Source organism: Uloborus diversus, chromosome 1, assembly GCF_026930045.1.
Source record: "Uloborus diversus isolate 005 chromosome 1, Udiv.v.3.1, whole genome shotgun sequence".
NCBI classification, from domain to species: Eukaryota; Metazoa; Arthropoda; class Arachnida; order Araneae; family Uloboridae; genus Uloborus; species Uloborus diversus.
The window spans coordinates 240,188,545-240,212,027 of record NC_072731.1 but is presented as its reverse complement, the minus strand read 5'-3'; the positions used below and the strand labels follow the sequence as shown (position 1 = coordinate 240,212,027).

At 29.7% G+C, this 23,483-nt stretch overlaps 1 protein-coding gene across 1 annotated transcript in view; it reads right to left on the bottom strand.

Annotated features, from left to right (window-relative positions):
- Positions 1-7,522: 7,522 nt before the first annotated feature.
- The window catches only part of LOC129219498 (5'-nucleotidase domain-containing protein 3-like), a 28,898-nt gene continuing 12,937 nt past the window's right edge, over positions 7,523-23,483 (bottom strand). Inside the window, exons 6-14 of the mRNA XM_054853872.1 lie at positions 21,947-22,075; positions 20,486-20,543; positions 19,277-19,379; positions 17,171-17,272; positions 14,095-14,179; positions 12,120-12,260; positions 11,664-11,750; positions 11,468-11,526; positions 7,523-7,898 (exon numbers count right to left, since the gene is read on the bottom strand). Coding sequence (XP_054709847.1) covers positions 7,694-7,898; positions 11,468-11,526; positions 11,664-11,750; positions 12,120-12,260; positions 14,095-14,179; positions 17,171-17,272; positions 19,277-19,379; positions 20,486-20,543; positions 21,947-22,075 — 969 coding nt within the window. The 3' untranslated portion in view covers positions 7,523-7,693. The remainder of the gene's footprint in view (positions 7,899-11,467; positions 11,527-11,663; positions 11,751-12,119; positions 12,261-14,094; positions 14,180-17,170; positions 17,273-19,276; positions 19,380-20,485; positions 20,544-21,946; positions 22,076-23,483) is intronic.

Sequence of the window (23,483 nt, the reverse complement as noted above, 5' to 3'; positions counted from 1 at the left end):
TCTCAAAGTATACCTAAACATTTTTTTTAATTGTCAAACCATATGTAAAAACTAGGGGGGGGGGATTCCAATTCCCAGGCTAAGTCCTTCACTGTCGCACCTTTTTAAAAAGATTTTTCACATTCGATAGTTATAGCGCTAGACTTTTAGTTGGTAATTTAATTTATTACTGCTTAACCTTACGTGTAGACTTAAGCATTAATTTTTTATTATGGTAATAACTTTTACTGCATTCCAATAAAATGAATATTTAAGAAGTTAATGTTCCTGTGAAGAGTTTATGTTTAAGAAAAATATATTTAAAAAAAATGCGTTTTAAAGCAAATATCACAAATTTTGACAAACGTAAAAAATCTTTATATGGCACAGGTATTATCAGCAACCTCTTTTTATTTCTGAAAGTGTAGAATTTATTATTAGTTGAAAGCGTTAAGACAGTATTTTATGAGAATAAAATAATTTTTCCAAAATTAAGAAACATAAATTTCAATATGGGTCACTAACTTTATAGTTATAATGAACATCTGTACAGATTTTAAAGCATTGTTTTTTGCCTACTGTACAAAATTTGACTGAAACTTTTAATTTCATTGTTTCAATTTTTCGTAAAATTAAGGTTTGTGCCTCGTATATGAAGTTGATCAAGTGTTGAACTTTGAATAATAATTGAAATTTCTACCCAGATATAACTGAAGTGATAGACTACAGTAAAACACCTCCGAACGGACACCCCTCTTATGCTCTTATGCGGGCAATTTTTAATTCCTCAGTCCCAATGCAAATAACATTATTAAACCCTTATCCTGCAGACACCTCTCTATTGCGGACAAAAAAAATTTGTCCCATTAGTGTCCGCATTAAAGTATGACCGTTAGTGTCCGCATCCCATTTTACTGTATATGTAATAAAACTGTGAAGTGTGTTGCAAATCAGTAACACAAAATATACTCTAAATGCTTAAAAGAAACCAAAGAGCAAATAAAAAAATAGAACTATAGTGTCAAGGAATATTTTTATTGAAACATTTTTCAAAAACATTTTTGCCAAAAAGACTTTGAATAAATGATATACAGAGAAACATATTTATGATACATATCGACTTATTAAATATGTGAACTCATAACATTTGAACTAGAATTAAAAATGGCACTCAATTCAAATTAAAAAAAATAACAAAATTTAAAAACATTAGACTGTAAAATACATTCGCCCTGTAATTACTTATTTTTTAATGGTAATTATTTCAATAAGTTAAAAGAAGTTTTGTATTTAAAAAGTGATAATAATGAAAAAAATACATATCCAATTTCATTTGAATGAGATTTGCCTTTTGCAACTTTGTCATTTATCCAATTTGAAATGTTAAATAAAGAGTAAATTTAACATTTCATTACAATGAAAATTAAAGCTAAAAATAAAATTTCATGAAAAAGATTTGTTCAAAAGGAACTAGTTTTGAAGATTAGAATTATATTTTGATTTCAAAAGCATCAAATCTTTTACAGGGTGATAAAGGCATAGATCCTTATCCATATACTGAATAACTCCATGCATGATGAGTGATTATTAACTTCATTATACAATTCATTTTGAAATAGCCTACAGCAAATTACTTACTTCTCAATGCTTGTTTTTGCAAGAAAAGAAATTCAAATGATGCTTAAACACACTGAATCATAAAGTAATCTGAATTTCATAGCTTTCTTTTACAAAACAAAATAATTTGACAGCATACGCAGAATTTTTACGTATGTTTTGACAATTTAAAAAAATGTTTAGGTATACTTTGAGATATTGCAACCCTGGGACAATAAGTAACTACAAAGATGTTTTCCCAACTTGGTCATTATGAGTTATAACCCTCACCAACCTCTGGGAGGTGCAAGCAGTTTCATTTGGATCGCTTGGCTTTCCAAACTCGTTGCCCTTGTTCACAAATGCTGTCAATTTAAACGGTTTGAGCTCGTGAAATTGCGACAGTTTGTGACAAGGGGGAGGGAAGGAGCATGACATCACACACAAGTAAAAAAAATATGTCTGTGAAAAATTGTATTACATATGGCAAGAGGAGGAGGGGGGACTCCCTCCACTGTTTGTACACTGTGTGACAAAGGGAGTAGGAGTAGAATTTGTTGAAAAAAAAACAATGACATCAATTTTGAACATACTAGGCTACATCATAAAGTTCAGTAGATGCAGATTCAATAATATGCTTATCATCAAAGGATGCTAGCTCAATGAGGAGGTCATGGCATAAACTGCAACATTAATATTTTTGGGGGTGTCGTGGGGTTGTTTTCTCTTTGGGGGGGGGGGGGCTCTCCTTCTAGAGGGGCTTTGGGATATTTGAATAAGGAGCACCCTTGCTCTTAGGGCAGATGAGCATCCCTGCATAATAACACTATATTCTGAGCACTAATTTTCTTTCCTTGATTACATTTGCCAAAAACCTCAAGTATCTAAATAATTCCCACTATTGGGTACCGACTTCAACTATAATGGGTTTTGTTGAATAAATGCAAAAAATATCATGCAACATATTTGTATAACAGTGCTACTTCGGTAATATTTTATTGTATGGCAACTTATGGCATTTGATCAAGTCCAGCCTTTGCTTGAAATTTTAAACACTGTGGATTTCAGTCTGACTTTTCTATGTCCAAGAGTTTCAATAGTTTCATTGGCTGCTGTGACACCATCATTTGATTTTTAGAATACTGTAAAATACATAACTAACTAAAAATCTACATAATTTTACATATTATGCAACAAAACAGTAAGGAAAACAAACCTATTTATAAGATGCTTTTGTATCGAAAAAATTTCTCACAGGACGAATATATATTACTGTTTCATATATATACATACATTACTTACATACATATATGTACCATTATGATTAGTCCAGTTTCATAAATCTAATACTTACATCACAACATTACGGCTCGGATTTCATATTTCATCTAGTGGTAATAGTACATTAATCACAATACTTATGACAAAATCAAATATTTTCTGCTAAGAGTAAGCTAAAACGAAGCAGCTATAAAACTTCAGACATCTACAAACACTTTGTAAAACACATTTCGCTGAAATTAATATAGTGTCTCTCTATATCACAGTAACATAACAGGAAAATAAACTTGCTGCAGAAGACAACTGAAAGAGGAACTTAAATGAGCAAATGTCAGAGAAACAATCTTATAAAAAGTGTTACAACTATATCTCTCTCATACACTAGCGCAGCCAGAAATACCTTCTGGAGGGGGATTTTTGATGAAAAATACCTTCTTGAGTTTTTTTTTTGATCAAAACAGCCCTATTATATGCAAAACTACTGTATTAGAATTCGCATTTATGTTAAAACCAATGGCTCTGGGGGATGTTTTCATCCCCCCTCCCTTCGCTGCACCCTGCTCTCATACAGTTTTAAAGGTTCAAAACAATTTATCAATGAAACAGAATGTTTATGCCTATTAATAACTATTACTGAATTTTTGGAATTTAAAAAAAAATCAAAGAAGTCTAAATTTAAATTTTGAGTCATAAAATTGCTCTTTTCTAAACGTTAGTGACAAATTTTACACTACTCTTTTTTCTTTTATTTCAGCCTGATTTGTTGAACATGGTTCAGTTGACACATCTTTCATTTTTGACAGACTGTGAAATGCCAGGCAATGCGCTGGTGAGCTATTAAAAATTCTTAATAATGGCTTAATTCATTCCAATAAAACTACATTAATATGAAAAATTCTGAAACTTAATCTTTCAATCTTAAGCAAGTATAAATTTTATATCTAGTAGAGTGATGATAAGAACAATGGGTTTTTAATACAACTTCGATAATTTGTGCCCAGCACATATTACAGAATTTAAAAGAAAAAAGCTCGATTTTCAATCATAGGAGGAATTTTTGCAGTAAAAACCATCGAAGCCCCTTGCCAGTGCAGCATAACCTTAGCTGCATTTAAATTGACTATACTTGGTTATACATTTTTGAATTAAGTAATTTTAAATCTTCAGTTTGGAATTTCACTCATTAAATCATCGAATACTCACTCGTTTTATAACATATTTAATGATCAAGTTTGAAAAAAATTGCAAAGCACATTCACTTAATTATTTGTAACAAATGTAACCAATTTTATAAATTGTATTGTGATTATAAAATGCATTTTGTAACAGATATCAAACTTATTATTGTTCCTGAAACTACAAATTAGAATGATTAGAAAGGTGACAAAAGGCAAGGTTACAAATAATTAAACCTTTGTTGTGTTAATTAACATTTGAAAGAAAGATATTACAGTTTGTACTAACAATTCGATTTCTTCAACAGAAAGCATTTAAAAATCTTTGAAAAAAAAAATACTTTTGTACTTTACATAATACAAAATGCACCTCAGGAGATCAAATCTTAGCAGGTCATTTTCCGATACATAACCACTAAAGAAAGAGATTTTTTTCAACTACGGTTTTCTCATAAACCTGAAATATACGCAACCTAAAACACAACGCAATATTCTAAAGAAGCACAATAAAAATTGCTTTTAAACAGTAATACTAAGGATTTTTTCCTTACTTTTTATGAACAAAGCACAACACTATTTTGACTTGAGACAAATACAAATAAACCTTAACATAAATTTCACTCACACACACAATTTGCATTCAAAATCATTGCAACAAAAGAGTATATGTGTGTGTGTGTGTGTGTGTGTGTGTGTGTGACAAATATCTAATGCACAAAAGCAAAATTGAAAAGTTGATCTCATTTTGTTTGGCATTTTCACTGCATGCAAATGAAATATTTGTACTTATTTTATATATGAACATTTACAGTAAGACAATGAAGAAGAATATGGTATAGAAATACATAAAATGAAAATAAATTTCAACCAAATAAAGAGGATGTATAACATATTCATATCATTATAAGCTTGTCATATAAAAATAAAGATCAATATCTTTACATTAGTTGGGAAGAAAATATGATTGGCACATAGACATAGAACTTTCTTCCAAATTTCATTATTGGGGAGAAAAAACAACAACAAAAACATGGAAAAATTAAACCTCTTTTAACAAATTAAATTTAAATTCAGTCATTAGTATTTGAAAATAAAAAAAATTAAAAATATAAATCTTAAAATCTTACGTGGGAGTAAAATTCATACTTTTATTTAAAATTTACTTCTTTTAAAACCAACTGTCATGCCTTTGTGATTCCTTTGCGCACAGTATTTAAATACATGCGTGGCGAAAATATTTGATGATGTAAAGGGTTTCTCAAATACATCCCTAAGCAATTTGCTAGTAATATATATCTTTTTTGTTAATGTAATATGCTAGGGCAATTGAAACGTTTGAGCAAAAAAGAAGAAACATACAGTCGGACCTCCATATATCGAACTTCCACATATCGAAATTTTCTATATATATCGAAATCCCAACAAATTTCTATGTTCATTACATAGAAAAATTGTTTCTATATATCGAAAAAGTCTCTATATATCGAAAGTTTTTTCGAGACATTCGTAGGTTTTTTTCCTTTTTAGACTGTATGTCTCATGAAAAATGAAGGTTAGCGGAGAAAATTATGATCACTAAAGTTTGCTACGAAATTCATAAGGAATAGGGGGTTCAAGGGTGTGTAGATAGGGTCGTTGTTCCGTTCTGGAGTTCTTATATTCCCTCAAGGTTATTTCAAATCTTAGTTGCAACCAGTAACACTAAAATCAGTTTCAAGTTATCCCTTTTGTCTGTTATCATTCCTAGTATTTTTAGCCTCAGTAAAAACCATTCAAGTTAAGTAGATCGACTTTTTACTTTTCTCTCGATTACATTGTTAACACGAAAATCCCCTAATGTGGCGGTTCAAGTTGAATTTCCGAAGAATGAAGGTGTATGAAGGAGCAAAAATGTAATTTCTGTTAAATTTTTAATTATTAACTTTCATTTAATCCGATGCTCTTTTAAATTAGAAGTTGGGTTTCATGCACGAAAATTAGCTTTAATTTTAATGTTTTAGGATATTTTTATGATAAAATAAGATTGTTTCTATATATCGAAATTTCTTTATATCGAATTTTTTTCCGGCAATTTGCTACTTCGATATATGGAGGTCCGACTGTATATACATGAATAATACAACTTACAACTGAAATAGTTGTTGATTTTAAATGAATGTATGCACTAACATTTAGAAGCTACTTCATTTGGCATAATTTCTTCAACAAACAAGAAAACAAACAAATTAAATGCAGTGTGGGGAATAATGCAACAATTTTTATTGTAAAGAATCCATGTCAACTGAATAACTAAAAACAAACAAATCATGTTTCTGCCATTAAACAGAACAGAATACTTTGGTAAAATGTAGCAATTAAACTCATTAAACTATTTAACTTCATAAAAACAGCTGCATGACAAAAAAAAAAAAAAAATAATTTAAAGTTTATTAAAGTATCTTAAACTTTTTTCTTCCTTAAAACAGCTGCATACAAAAATAACTAAAATTTATTTTAAAGGTTATTTGGGATTTTCAAACTCAACTTGACTTTAAAAAAAATTAAAATAAAAAATGAATAAACAGGTAAAATAGACAGCAAATATGATTAATGAGTTAAAATAGAAAATGCATTTTAAACGATCGGCAAACAAATGAATTTCTTATTCGAAACTTATATTATTGACAAGTACATACATAAGGGGAAAAAGGAGGTGGGAAGTTGGAAAACATGAAAACATTTATCAGTGTGAGTGGGGGGGGGGAGAAACACACGAAATGAGACAAATGGCAACTATTAACTTCACGGACACTCTACATTTCAACAAATTGAACAGCAATAAGAAAGAAATTTGCAGCAAAATTGCATACAAATGTTCCAGAGTTTCAGTGCAAAAAAATTGAGCTAAACAGGAGAAAAAAAAGAAATAGTACTATTTCTCTCCTAAAAGTTTTTTCTTTTATTTTTTCTTTCTTGCCATGAAACTCCAGAATATGTGCAGGCAATTTTTATTGCAATTTGTGCCTATGCTATATTTATGCAGGTGCAATTACTAGATATTTTCTTGACCTTAATAAAATAAAATCAAAGAAACAATTTGTTAGTGAGCATTGTCTGATCTTGCCAGTGTAAATAAAACATTAATAAAAGTCATAACAGTTACGAAAGCTTTTAAAGACATCAGGAATTATACACTTTTTTTTTCATTGCTATCACAAATTAGAAGCGAAATACAACTAATGAGCTAAAATAAGTTTCAATCTCCAAAATATCACAATGAATGTCATGTCTCATGAAAATTGTAGAAAAATTATAATAATGGTGTTTTCTCATTTTTAACTTTTTTGTGAAGTATTTCTTCTAATTCATAAACTTTCACATCTTTATGTAAAAAAATAATCTACACCGTCATTTAAACATACAAATGTAGATAGGTAAAAATAATCGAATGATTTTAAAACCACTAACAAATAACATGTTCAGAATTTTGACATAAAAATTTTAGTAAGGAATTCAGGTTAAAAACATTTTAGCACATAAGAAATGCCTTTCTGCTGCAACAAATTACACTATCATTAAAAAGATTTCAATTAAAACACATAGTCTACAAAAACATATTAAAACGTCTAAATGCAAAAAAACTGCATGTACTATATCATCTAGATCTCTATTTATCACACGAATTACATGAATGGTATTTTGCATTCATGTGGCAACGCTCCTCTTCTAGGGTAAAAAATGTGCTTAACGGAATAGTTTAACAAATTAGTAACGTGAGACATGTAAATATCAGAATATCTGAAAAGTCTCCTTGAAAAATATGTTGGATTGTGATGAGTTCGAAATATGCTTCCAAATTGCTTGTTAAACATAGACTTTGTATGGAGCCTGAAAAGAAAACGAAAGTTAAGTCATGTTTTTACTTATTTATTTTTTTAAATATGGAATAGATTATCAGTTAAAATAAAATTTAAAAAAATAAATAAATAATTTGAATTTTGACATCTGGAATTCAAATTATGTTTTTCCCCAATCACGAGTGTGTGTGTGTGTGTGTGTATGTAAGCATGTGTGTTTGTGTCCAGGTATGAGTGTGTGGGTAGTTGTGTGTATGAGTGTTTGTCGTAGGGGGGGGGGAATGTGTATGTGTATGTAGGCATATGTGTTTGTGTCTGTTTGCAGGCATGGGTGTGTGGGTAGTTGTGTGTAGGTGTGTGTGTATGTGTAGGTGTCTGTATGTATTAGAGAGTGTGTATGTGTGTAGGTGTATGTATGTGTGTGTATGTGTTTTTTTGTATGTGCTTGTATGTATGCATGTAAGTGTAGGATATTGACGCAACCTGGAGATGATTTTCGCTATAGGAGCAGCACCGTGAGGAACTGGTCGACGGTGATGCTGCAAAGGGTGCTGGCGGGAAAATAAAATGATAGCACATCAAACAGGCAAATGAAAGCAATAAGCAATCGTGATTGCTCAAAAAGGTAACCCTAAAGCCAATAAACTACAAGTTATGCTTCATTCACAGATGTTTTTCTTAAACATTTTTCCAACAAATGTATAACATTATCTTATAAATATGCATCTACAGATCAATGTAGTATACTTTAAAAATATACATGATGCTTAAAAATAAAACATATACATGACAATAACTTTTAAGTAGGGGAAGGTGGGGAAAAGTAAAATGGTTAAGATGACTGAATTTTTTAAAAATGAACAAATCAGGAAATTGCTTTAAAAATTAGAGTACATAAAGAAAGAACATTGTATTATATAATAAAACTTGCGTTGAAACAGTATTTTTTATTTTTGGCAGTAAATTTGAGTCTTCAAAAAAAAAGGGGGGGGGGGATTTTTCACTTTTTCTCTCATGGGGCAAAGTGAAAAATAAAATATTTTTCTAATGAAATAATTTCTATTCAAATGTAAGACATATTTTGGATCAAAAGAATCAGTAAATAAAAGGTTGAATGAATAAATGAAAAGAGAATGAAACAATAATGAATAAATTAATATATGAAGAAACATAAATGAGTGAGTAAAAAAATGAATGAATAAATGAAAAGAGAATGAAACAATAATGAATAAATTAACTAATATATGAAGAAACATAAATGAGTGAGTAAAAAAATGAATGAATAAGAAAATACGTGAATGAATGAATAAGTAAATGAATTACTATATGAAAGAATGTAAATGAATTAATTAATAAATGAAAATGTAAGTGATATATATTAAATGATTGAGTGAGCAAATGAAACAAACTATTTCACTTTGTGACATCTACTTTGCCCCTTATGTACTTGACTAATTGTACAATTTATATAAAATACAAATAAGCTGAATATTGATTAAATTAATACTGCATTTAATATTGAGAAGTCTCAATTAACATTTAAAATTTTAATAACAATAACTTTGTCATTTTTAGAAACAACAATAATTTTTGACTTACAACAAAATATTTCAATATGAGTATCATTTTTTAAAAATTGCCAGTATTACCAAATGTTTTAACCTTTGATAGTACTTTTTTTCTGACTCGAATAGACTACATATGGTACTACATAGTTAAAATAAACCAGATGTGTGGAGCTGAAAGCCGAGAAAATATTTCACCATTTCACTTTTATCCGCCATTTCACTTTGCCCCATGTTCCCCTACTATTAGAGCTACCACACTGACATGGGAAGGTAAAGTGTAGTATCTGCAAATTTTTCATTTTTGTCATCAATTGTAATTCACTGCTATTGTACAAGCTTGCTTATTTGGTTTCCACTGAAAATAAAGCACGAAACAACGTCAAATTCCAACATTTCTCTATCACTTGTATGGCATTCGAAACAATCATATCCCAGAAACTCATTTCTACAGATATTGCGTTTACATTTCTCAAGGCAGCATAAATCACCATTTCTGTGGGCATGTCCCTATTTTTACGGTGTACATTTTTGACCAAGTATACTTTTGAAAAAAAAAAACAAGTAAGTTGGATTTGCTGCATTTTTGCATTGAAACCTCAAGTGGCATAGGGCAACAAAATACCATTTGAAAAAAAAGCATAAAAAGGTTTTTAAATTTTGAAAATCAGTACATAGGATGCTAATCAAAATTGATAATACTTTTTTCTCATCTTAATCCCAACCAGTAAGATACTTTAAGCAAATTGCATTGACAAAATTGTCTAAGCAGTGCACAAAAATTAATTGCTTTAACAAGTTTTGTAAGCTTGGAGTAAAAAAATAATGATCCACAGTTGCTAATCTACTTGGGAGAAAAATAGGAACAGAACAAGAGTTTGAAAGATCAGTACTTAGAAGAAGATAAATCAATGACACATTCAAGCAATTAATTATTATATTTTTTAAAGCTATCCAGTTAAGTAAAAATAGTACACTTCTAACGAATAAAATAAATTAAATATGATGTCATTAACTTATACTATCCAGTTACTTTCGGATAAAGTCTGATCAATCAATTAGATCTAACTACTTTCAGAAATGATAGCGAAAAGACCTGGTCTTCTGTGATCTTGATTATGTTGTTGGTTTCAATTAGAAACATAACTAATCTCACTTTCTGAAATTCGGTTAACATTTTACATAAAACTAGCAAAGAAAAAACAAATGAGTATTAACAATGCAACTCCCTTTCTTTCCAAAGAAAGTGAAGACTAGATGAAACATCTGATTTATCGCTATACCCAGAGCTTCCAACTGCTACGAAAATTTCGTAGTTTCTACAAATTACAGCTTCAAACTATAATGCTACAAAAGCGGGTCCAAAAATTACGATTTTCTGTTGTTTTAATTTATAATCCCAAGAAAGCAAAAACAAATGCATGCGTATTAAGCCGGTAAGTTCAGTAAAACAAACTTTTACACCTGTGCTGAGGGTCTTTGCTTAACAAGCATCGCTCTTTGAAAGTTGCATGGTGTAAAGATGGATTGGTTTTTAGATTGCAACGCTGATCCAGTCATTGAATCTTCGGCAAAAAGCAGAAAAATTGTCAAAAACTCTGTGAAGAATGTAAAAGTTTTTAAATTCCGTATTAATATTTCTGTGGCAGCGGACATGCCCCCCCCCTCCCTCCACTGCAAAATGCTGCTACAATTTTGGATTTTCAAAAGTTGATAACTATTGTATAAGTCTGACTATACCAATAATTAGTGGGAATGGTTTATGTTTTCAAATGTTAGAAACACTTTTCAAAGCATAAAATTTCACTGTTTGCACCAAAAAAACTTGCTTTGGCTCTTTAAAATAAGTTTTTTCACTTCAGCAAAATTTTTTGGTTTTTAAGAATGCTAAATAAAATTTAATCTATATAAAAAAAAAGAGTATAAATAAATAAAACCAAATAAAAATAATCCATACATAGAAAGGAGATAGTATAATTAATGGAAAAAAAGTTTGAATTTGTTTGTACAGCAAAAAGAATAGCTAAAAAATTACCGAAGTTGATCACGCTCCAAGAGCAGTTGTTCTATAATATCACCAGCTTCTTCATAATCCTAGGAGGAAAAGTAGTAGTTGATTTTTTTACAATATTCAATATTGTATTACTTCAAAACTATAATAGAGTTTTATCTTCAAAATATTTCATTGAAATAAACATGAAAAGAAGGAAAGAAGAGAAAAGAAGAAATACCTGCATTTCTTCAATCAGATGTTGTAAAGTCTGTAACCAACCAACATCATGACGAAATTCTTCAGAGTTTAAAATATTGATTTCCCGCTTAAATAAAAAGTAGAAAGTTAAAAGATTTCAAACACTAAAAGATTAGTACAAACTTGTGCTATTTTAAAACATGATAGTGATATCATTATGGCATGAAAATTATCTATTTTTTGTATTTGCAATATTGTGTTAACATCCACTTAATTAAACTACTAGTGTGAGTTGAAATGGTGCGTAAGCATACATTAAAAAACTAAACGTACTACCAATAACTTTATACAATAGTAATTATTATATTGATTATTAGTAAATTGTTTTTGATACATAAAGTCATAACTTATTAGCTAATTTACATAAACATTTTTTTATTGTACCTCACCATTAAAAAAATAAGTCTACAAAATCTCTACAAAGAAAAAATCTCACATTCAATTCAGCAATGATAGCTCCTGTTCTCCACCCATGATGCAACGTTAAGTCAGCAAGATCAGAATATATTTGATCTCCAAAGTAAAGCACAGAGCTTCCATACCATCCAGTTAGACGCTGTAGTTCTTTTAAATTACCCTGAAAATGAATAGGATTTTAAAATTATAAACAACATAAATGAAGAATGTTAGCAAAAAAACCACATGTGGCTTTTTCCTGATATTTACAATTAGATTACAATCAACTTGAGTCCTCTTTATGTGCCCAAAGATACCAAAGAATCTTTGAACATCGAAATATTTGAACAACAAACAAAATTTAGTTTTTTTTTTTTTTTTTTTTTGCGTTTCAGACTTTTGCTACAACAGCGTAATACACATTTACCTTTTACCCTATACAGTGAAACCTGTCTACAACAATACTGTTGGGACCTGAAAAAATGTTATAGACAGGTTAGCGTAATAGACCGGTCAATTATTTATGCCGACATTTTGCTGGGACCATGGAAAATATCATTATAGACAGGTTTATTTTTATAGACAGTATTGTTATACACAGGTTTCACTGTAACAGGAACTTCAGGAGTAAAAATACAGTGCTTGTGCACATTTGTTCTATTATATAATAGCTACTCAAGTGAACTTCATTTGTAATCTTTGATAAAACAAAATCTACATATCTTTAAAGTACTTTGTGCACAACCATGAGAATTTTTTTAAAAAATATTCAACTAATGGTTCTGTAAAATTTTTTTTTTCTTGCATCAAAGATTTTATGCTTCGCAGCAATTTTAAGAAAGTTCCGTTTTTTAATGCACTTGTATTTTGTGATTTGTGTTGGTATTAAAAATGTGAAGTTTTAAAAATGCTTAGTCTTCTTATTTAGTAAAAATCGCTCGTCAAGGTATGATAGGTGAAATAGGCTTCTATATTTGAAGAAGCAATGACCTGTTTGGTGATACTTTGATGGTTGAAATTTTAACCCTAAACTTCAGTAGATAGCGTTCATTGTTGAACACTTTTTCGTTTCTTCATTCTCCTAAAATGAGTTTTGCCAGCAAAACAGTTACATTACCGGATTCAATTCAGCCTTGTCAAAATAAAGCATTTCTCAGCCTGTCATGGCTGAGGCATGGTATTACAAAAAATATTATCAAATTATCATGCTATGGCGTGAGTTTCATTGTTGGTGACGTCAGGAGCATTACTCGATCAGTAAATATGCCATTATATAGATGAGGATTACAGGTAAAAGAGTTTGTACTAGCAATGTAAGTTCTATGTTGAGTTTTGAATTACTCAATGAATTACTAAAGAAAAAAACGTGTTTGCATTATCTACAGATAATATAAGCTTTAAGAAATAAATAAAAACAATACCTTTATGCAAAAACATAAATGTTTATGATAGAAAAGCAGTGTTTATGATGAACAAAATTTGCAAATTAATGTAAAGATTTTTGATACAAGTTTTTTTTTTTTGAATAACATTAAATTTCATTACCACATCTAACAAAAATTCTCTTATGATTGATGACTGAAAGCTGTTCTTGACTTCAGGTGAAACACAGGGTTCAAGTGTTTTTATTAGGTCTACTCACCAAATAGGAAGTCACTTATTTATCAAGTTAAAACTCTGAGAAAAGTAAAAAAAAAAAAAAAAAACACCCTTCAGCTCTTTTTGCAGGAAAAACATCATATGTAAGAAATATTATTTGAAGTAATAGTTCTATATCTTGGATGTTTTAACATTAAAATGATAAGGTATTTTTTGGAATCACTAGAAAATGACATTTTCTGTGTGTAAAAGCATAAAATTTAAGAGATTTTAAAATGTGGGGTTTCAGTGTAACAAAAAAGTAGCTAAAGAATCCCTCAAAATATTTTAAGTACCTTAAAATATTGTAAGGTACACAACACAGTTGTTTACTGCATTACCTATATAAAAATACTATGAGAATCAAACTAAATTACCTCTATATAAACACAATCTTTTTTTAAGGTTGTAACTTTTTCCCAAAGTTGACTTTTGGAAGGTACATCGTAAACCCTAAAGGGCCTGAAACAGAAGATCACAATCATCATTTGAATTGCTTATAATTTGAAACAAATTTTAAAATGTACTTTTTTTTTTCTTTTTTGGAACGCTTTTATTTAGCAACAAATCCCTGAACTAATCAAAAATTAAATTTCACTCATTAAATGTAAATAACTCTTAATTTCAGGTAAACTTATTTCCTGAACCAAAAAATTCAAGGATGTCAAAAATGACGTTAAAATTTTGCAACTTAAGGACAATTTAATTTCTATTTGTTTTAGTAATACTATAGGATTCTTAGTACAATATTTTATGCGAGAACATTTGCAATTTTTCAAGCAAATAATAAGTTATTTCAGGAAAATTCATGAAAAAAAGTTTTTCTCCAAAAATTTCAGTTTTTATCAACGATCATTTCCATCTCTAGCTAAAACTAATGTAAAACAATACGTATGAATAAATACAACAGCATTAAATGCACTGCAAAATGTTTTTAACAAAAAAAAAAAAAAAAATCAAACAAATTTAAGGCTGCTACTTATTTGAAAAATAATGATAGGAGTATTAAATGATCTATAATTTAAAAAAAAATACAAATGCTGAACATTGGCATCTAAGCTATTAGTTCACGAGTTTTTTAATATTTCTCGACAATCTCTACATATTGAGATAACATAATACAACTTTCTAAATGTTCAAAAACTATTGACTGTTTGGAGTCACACAGTCTGGGGAACCCACCACTTTGATTTTATAGAGATGGTCTCGTAAACAGTAACATCTAAGGAGACCTCTAAAAAGAGCACTGCTGTCTTCCTAGGATAACTGGGAATTGTTTTGTTTTCCCCACCAGAGTCCTTCATCTTGTTAAATGCACGTTAGAATCTACACCTTTGAAAACATCAGGAATCATATAATTTTTTTCTTTTGTTATCACAAATTAGAAGCGAAATACAACTAATGAGCTTATATAAATTTGAATATGCAAAATATCACAATAAATGTCATGTCTCACAGAAGTTGAAGAAAAGTTACAATAATGGTGGTTTCTCATTTTGAACTTTTTTGCGAAGTATTTCTTCTAACTCATAAACTTTCAAGTCTTTATATAAGAAAATAATCTACACCATCAATTAAACATACAAATATAGCTAGGTAAAAATAATCGAATTATTTTAAACTTCTAACAAATAACATGTTCAGAATTTCGACATTAAAATTATAGGAAGAAATTCAGGTTAAAAACATTTTAAACCCATAAGAATCCTTGTATTGGATATCTTTTCCTTTATATAGCAAACACAACGTAAAAGTTTGTCTCTAATCAGAAAATAAAACTGACAAATTCTCTTGTCCTGATTTATCATCATACCATTCTTTAAGCAACAACATTCCAGCTCTTTTAGAGCTTCATTAAGGGTTTAATTTAAACTACCTTGGTTCTTTTTTGGAGCATTGCTCCAAATAACTAAATTGTCAGTAAAAAGGGCTGAATTACTCAAGGACACTTAAGTGTTTGGTAAATCATTAATAAAAACATTAAAAAGAATAGGACTAATAACAATTCCCTATGTCTCTTATTTTCTAATAGTAAAGTAGTCAAACAATGAAAAATAATATTGTCTAGGAACATGATTGAAGTTATGCAACATCAACCCAGTATATAGTACAATATTAATCATCTTTACTAATAATAAAGCTAAAAGTCTGTCTGGATTTCTGTCTGTCTGGATCTCTGTGACACACATAGCGCCTAGACCATTCAGTCGATTTTCATGAAATTTGGCACAAAGTTTGTAGCATGAAAGTGGGCACCTCGAAGCGATTTTTCAAAAAGAAAATTTTTCAAAGCAAATTATCACAACATGGAAGAGTAAATTATGAAATTATCATAACGTGGAACCATAACATTGGCGAGCAAATGAACACAACAAATTGGCGAGAAATTCGTCATTAATTATTTGTAAATGTACAGGTGAACCAAATGACCTTTTAATTTTCAACTATGGGCAAAGCTGTGTGGGTACCACTAGTGTTGGAATAAAATAGTAATATTCATAATATAATTACCATAATATTTTTAAATAATGAATTTGGCTTTCACACAATGAAATCAAGCAATACCATCTACTAAAAACATACTAAAACAATTACAAAAAAAGAGAATTTATTTTTGCAGAAAAGCAACACCTAAATGGTGGTTAGTGAATACAGTAGACCTTTGTTTTATGCGGGTTTATTTTATGCGGTTTCGATTATACGCAGTTTAAGATTTGACACCTTTATTTTATTTTACGTGGATGAGTTTTGGTTTTACGCGGATGCTGCAATGCAGACCGATAAAATTTTCCCCTCTTTTAAAATCCAAACTCCTAAAAGTTGCAAATTACGCGTAATAAACTGCATTTCGTGTGCTAATAATCGAGTTTGAGCCACTGGGGAAATTTTGTAAGATTGGTTCCAGAGCTCTTTCCAGAAGTATAGTTACTAAACTCACACAGTTCAGAGCTCACTGGAAGAAGAGCTTTAAAAGTGACAAAGGATGAAAAAGCCGAGGATACTGACATCGATGACACGCAACCAAAAATGTTTACATTGAATTTTGAGCCATTACTAGACAATAGAAATGATCTTTTTGATTTTGTTAGTGAAGAAACATTCTATCATGGAAATGACGCAAGTGATCATGGATGCATTAATGCACTGCAAAGAACTACAGAAGAAAAATACTAATGACTGCCATAAGACTATCATAGCCAGCTCTTCTTTATAAACACAACAAGAAATTAATTTATGTTTTCTTTATACATGTTGTGCATAAAAGTCGATATAACTACACATTAAACTTATTATACAATTAGTCATCACTAGAATGAAATATTTTGTTATCTATGGAACCAAATCCCTACTTTAACACTAGTATTAGGTCTCAATTTACGCGGCATTTCCGTGGAATATAACCCTCGCATAAAATGAGGGTCTACGTTACTGTCATATTCTTCCTCATGTTACCTTCTTTGATCTGTGAAGAACTTTGGTTTCCTGGCTTGCACAACAACCACATCAAAGAGATCTGCCCAGTTAGGACCTATCATGTACTTCATTCCATTGTCACTGAAAAATATCTTTTAGTAAGATAAAGAACAAAACAAATTAACACACATTAAAAAAAAAAAACTATAACAGAAAATTCAAAGTAGAAACTGTAAATTTAAAGAAAAACAAATATGAGCTAAAAAATGAACACAAATCATAAGTTGCTTCTTGTAAGTTATTTCTACAAGACCTTTACAGAAAGTCATAGAATTTAGTACATTATTAGCTAATTGTTTGAATTTTTTCATTTTCTCAAGTAACATTAAAAAGTCCATTAACTTCACATAAAAAGTAACAAGTACATGATATTTTAAACATGTAACAGGTGTTAAGTGGCACATGTGTGACTTTAAATGATGAAAAATAACATGTAGATTCATTTTCAAATTCTTTGAAAATTTAGAAACTAAAGAAGGATTTTTAAAAACAAAATATGCTTCGCTCATGTAAAAATAAAAAACACGATGATAATAAAGAATTTCAATATTTACAAGAGAAAAATTTTAAATATGCAGAGCAATAAGCATTTCTCTTAACGAAAAATAGCGTACAAATGAAGAAACGTATAATAGGTATAGGTTAATGTGTATTAGACTCTCTACAGGGACGAATTAAAAAAAATGTATAATTGATAAAAACATATAAAAGAGAAACATATCCGTAGTGCTTCATTGTAAGTCAAAATTTTATATTTGTTCTGGCCGGCAAATTTACTTTGTGGCCCAGAGATAAAAAAAGTCTTGAGCACTATTAGTCAAACTTCTATCACATAATGTTTCAGAATAATAATTTTTGAGTTTACAATCACTAGAATGTACTCAATTGACATAGCACCACCTAATTTCCTTTTATTCCAATAAACACACAAAACTGATAAGATTGTTTCATTCATTTCCCCTTTGTACAGAAGAATTTTTTCAGCAATGAAGTATGTGAATCACCATGAAATACAAAATAATGATTTCTTGAAAAAAGAGCAATCAGTCGATATTTATTGTTATTTTTTTTGCACATGCACAGCACAACTGAACAAATTTAAAAGTACAACAGAAAAAAAAAAAAAACCTCATCCAATAAAATGAAACACACATTCAATGCTTTAAAGAAATGGTTTAATGATGTTTGTCACAAGTTTTTGCACCATGATTCCTTTTGTCAACACAGATTATTTTTAAAGATATATTAATGAAAATATATTCTATTGTCTAGTTCAAAAAATATGAAATAAAGTATTTATTGAAACAGAAATCCGACAAACTTTTGATCAAAAATGATCTAGATATGTAAATTGATGTTTTGTTTTTATTTATTTATTTTTTTAAAGAAATTAGTTTTATAGAATATTTTTCAAATTAATAATATTAATTTGAAAAGTATTCTATAAAATCTATATAGAAGTTTGGTAAGACCTCATTTGGAGTATGCTGTTCAGTTTTGGTCTCTTTATCTTAAGAAAGATATTAATATATTGGAAAGGGTTCACAAAGGCGGGCTGCAAGGCTAATAAATGGACTTTCTCACTTAGACTACGATTCCAGGCTTAGAATGCTAAAAATGTGCAGTCTTGATCAAAGAGACCGAGGGGACATGATTCAGTTGTTTAAATTTATTAAAATGATAGATGTTACGGGGCTGAAGTTTGCCACTGAAAACAGGACAATAGGTCATTGTTCTAAGCTATTTACATCTCAGGCAAACATGGATATTAGAAAAAATTATTATTTTAGCAGGGTAGTGGAACCTTGGAACAGCTTACCGGGAGAGGTTTTAATGAGCATTGGAGTAGATAGTTTTAAGAGGGCCATTGATCTTCACTGGTAATTGTAAATCGACAAGGACCAGCCTAGCTGGGCCCAGAGCCTGTTGCTGGTTGTCACTTTTGTATTTGTATTTCACGGAAAGCTTTCATTTTACTTTCGCTGTAAAAGTTGATTTTCAATTTACAGCTGTTGGAGTATCAAAGTTTATATGATATTAATATTAACCATCTGTTTCACATTTATTTAGAATAAAAAGCCTTACACAAACTTAAAGGGACTATTTGTAATCAAGAACATTTTCTTCCCCGCACTCTTAAGTCGTTGAAGAAAAGCTGGCATAGCAGGATGCTTTTCAAGGTACTGATCTAGAATGGATGCAACTTATGACTAAAGATAAACATGATAGCTAAACATAAAATTTCTACAGAAAAGGTATTGCTTAGTTTTAATTTATTTGCTTATATTTGCATAAAAATTTGAAAAAAAAAAAAAATCTCATTTTTCTACACTAACATATATACATTATTGCAAAAAAAGTTCAAAACTGATTTTAGATTTCACTGATGCTTCTAAAAATTTAGAATGCATTTTTACAGCTATGAAAATTCTTTTCAAAATATCTATACAATTTACTTCAATATAACTACAAAACTGAACATCTTTAACATAGTAATAATTTTAAAGTCATGTAACTTGTGCTTAATCTTTTGTATTGCAATTAAATTAATTTTTATCCCTTTAAGTTATAAGTCACTGACTATATTTTTTTTATTGTTTTATGCTGATTTCTCTAACAAGACAATCAATTAATATGTACAACAAAGCTTGAAAACAGAAATGGCAACTCTACAATGCAGTAAGTTTTGTATTAATATAAAAAACAACACATTGGAAATTATATGCTCTAAATTTAATTACAATAGTTTTTATAACAGATCAAGATTTAAAACTATACATTCACATTAAACATATTTCTATAAAATTCATCTAATGTGGGGTTTAGAGTAGCATGGAATTTGGTTAATTTAAAGTAGTTCCAGAGGTTTAAAATTTTTTTTTTTTTTTGATTAACTTTTCTGGTTCCTAGAATTTTGCATGTGAGCATAAAGCAAAGTGTGTAAAACATGGGGTCTCCCTTTTTTAATCAAAAAATATTATTATAAAAAAAGCTTTTTATATTATTTCAAAAAGGAGACAAAAACAATGCAACAGAGGATTTTTTAAAAAAAACCTCTTATGTTAGAAAAAAAACTTTTGTTTTTCTTTGGCATATTTTACATGATAAACAGATAGGCAAAATCATTTGTTTAAAAAATATTAAAGTTTTCAAACACAATGAATTATTTTGCACATTTGATTGCAATTTTTCATTAGTAACATTACAGAGTTATACAGTTAAACATTTAGTACAAATTAAAATTCAAAAACACTCAAATGATGATTTTGGGATAGAAACAAAATGTAATCATACCAATGGTAACTTCATCCAACATTTTGTGCATAACAGGATGTATACTCTGTACAGCATTCTAAAATCAAAAACAGAAACAGCTATATATATACAAACAAATTCAATTATTAAAATGACAATAAGTTCACATGCTATACTATTTTCTTAATGATTAACTTATTCTTTGAAGACATGCAGGAAAAATGCATGGGTGACAAGAGTCGTTTTCAAAATTGCAATGGTAAAAGTTGAAATTTCTACAACAAAATATGTTACTTGATTTTGTAAAACTCTTCCTAAAATAAAACTTAAACATTTCAAGCTTGTTCTCTCTTTTTCAAAGAATTTTTCTTAAATATTATACGTAAACAAAAGATTACATGTATTTTCCTGAACTTAATGTCTTATACTATGCCCAGGACAGTGATTTCAAAAAATAAAACATCAAATGTATTTTCATAGGCAGTCTTATAGTATGCCTAGCACTATGACTCTCAAACTTTGCAATCCAATTTTTCGAAATTGAACTGGTGGACAGCCTACTTAATCTCAGATACATGGTGTACTTTTTTAGGCATGCGCTAACTGTTAAGTAGCCAAAAAAAAAAAAAAAAAAAAAAAAAAAAAAAAAAAAAAAAAAAAAAATTAGTTTCAAATCTATTCTTACAATTATCAATACATGGAACATTTCATGGAAAAACTAAGATTTTTTGACTCAATCTAAAGCAGAAATTCATTCTGCTGGTTTTAATGTGAAACAACTTTTTTTGTAAATACAGTAAAACTCCTATAATGTGGACACTAATGGGACAATTTCTTTTGTCCACAATAGAGGGGTGTTCGCAGGACAAGGTTTTAATAATGTTATTTGCTTTGGAATTGGGGAATCAAAAAATGTCCATATAAGAGGGGTGTCAGTTAGGAGGGGTTTTACTGTAGTACGATGTAGAATAAAATGCGTCACAAAACCAAAACGGCTGCAAACTTTAAATACTGCAGCAAAATTTTTTTACTAAAAATAGCTTATTTGTAACTTAAAAAATACAATAAAAAATACTACAGTAAACTCCCGATTATCGGCCGTCGGATTATCCGTGGGTGTTTTAACATTTTTTTTTCTTCAACGGTGGTGACTAATGATTATGTTATTGTTTGTTTTTAGCTTTTTCATACTCTTTTTACAATCAATATTATTGATTTTAGCTATAACTTTTCTGTGTGTGTGAATTTTATTCCTAACTTTTAGCTGTTGTATACACCAGTATCGTTTTTTACCTATATTTCGAATTATCCGCGGTTTTGCTCATCCGCAGTTGCCGTGCCATCCTAATCCACAGATAATCGGGAGTTTACTGTAATTTATACAGTTTTGTTTGAATAACTTTAAGTTAGTACATATATTCAATTTAAAGAGCACCTGTATTTCAACTAAAGCTACTTAAATTTACAATTATGCTTATTTTTTGATAAAGTAAGTCTTACTTGAATGTCGTAAGAAAGAATCTCAGGATGATATGCAATGTTATTTTGTTCAAAGTATTCTGTCACATTTGAAAGAAGACAAATCTCTGGCACCGAAAATAAGTCATTTAATTGTTTCATTCTTGTGCTCTGAAAAGATATTAGATGTAATGAAAGCACTCATAATATACAACATAAATAAATATTTACATGCTAATATAAAACGAGCTGATGTGTGCATCACATGACTTCCTTTTATGCCAATTTAATGATAATAGTGCCTTGGAGTAAGCAAGGAAACACTAAATACTTTTACCCCTTGTTTCTTGCGAACCGAAGCAAAAAAAACGTTTTACACATTTCCCCAATATTGGCAAATTTAATATGATTCAATGGCTAACTCTTTCAATATCACCAACATTGGCTGAATTAAAACCAGATTAAAAAATTAACACAAAAAAAAACGCCAAATTTTTCACCAAGTTGGGGACAAAACTTGGCGATCAAAAGCTTTGCGATATATCACCAAGTGTTTGACAAATTATGACACCACTTGAGTTAGCATTAAAATTAACAATGACTTCCCCCCCAAAAAAGGTGTAAAAGACCCCCTTAGGAACATCCAAATGCAACCAAAAGGGAAAGTGCACAACTAGACCCCACTAGGAGTCTACATACCAAATTTCAACTTTCTAGGACACACCCTTTTTTAGTTATGCGAGATACATACGTACATATGGACGTCATGAGAAAACTCATTGTAATTAAGTCGTGGATCATCGATATTTCGGGTGCCTGCACGTTTTTAGGCATATATTCACATGCAGTCAGGTCGAAAAAAAAAACTCAACATTCATTCAGGGGTGAGCAAAATGGAAATTAAGGCCGATTTTTGAGTGACAATTTTTTCGCAAATATAATACTTTTTTTTTTGTAAAAGAAGGTAAGAAAGGTAAATAAATGAATAATTGAAGAATATAATAAAGAAATAAAAGGTAACCAAAGAATACTTGGCAGATGCTGATTTTGAGAAATTGAAACTCAAAACACATCTGCTTTAGAAGAATTAGTAGATGCAGCAATACTTTGTTATACTGTGCCAGATTAAAAGTGCTCATCTGGCCACTTACATTTTTCCTGTCTCCCGAAGATGTAAGGCTAAAAAAAAACTCTGCAGTCGATAGCAACGTTTTTTTTTTTTGCTATAAACTTGACACCACATAATTAAACATTACATTTTTTTTTCAGGAAAATTCTGTTTCTTTTTTTTCTCATCACTAAGCAAAACAAGGAGGCAGCCCAGTCATTTAGGTGAGGGAGTGGGGTTTAATTGCCCGCTTCCAGGATTTGGAAAATTAATGTATTTACATGAAGTAAGCCTGGTTTTTGCATTGTTTTGGTATAACTTGCATTGAGCATACACACTTAACTGCCCTCCCCCTGGAATAATTTGAAATGTCGGGCCAAAAGGAATGCTTTCTGTTTGGCTAAACTGGATGTAGTTTTAAATGTAACTTTGAGGATTTTTTTTCAGTAAGAAACTAGAGATGAGCAAGTA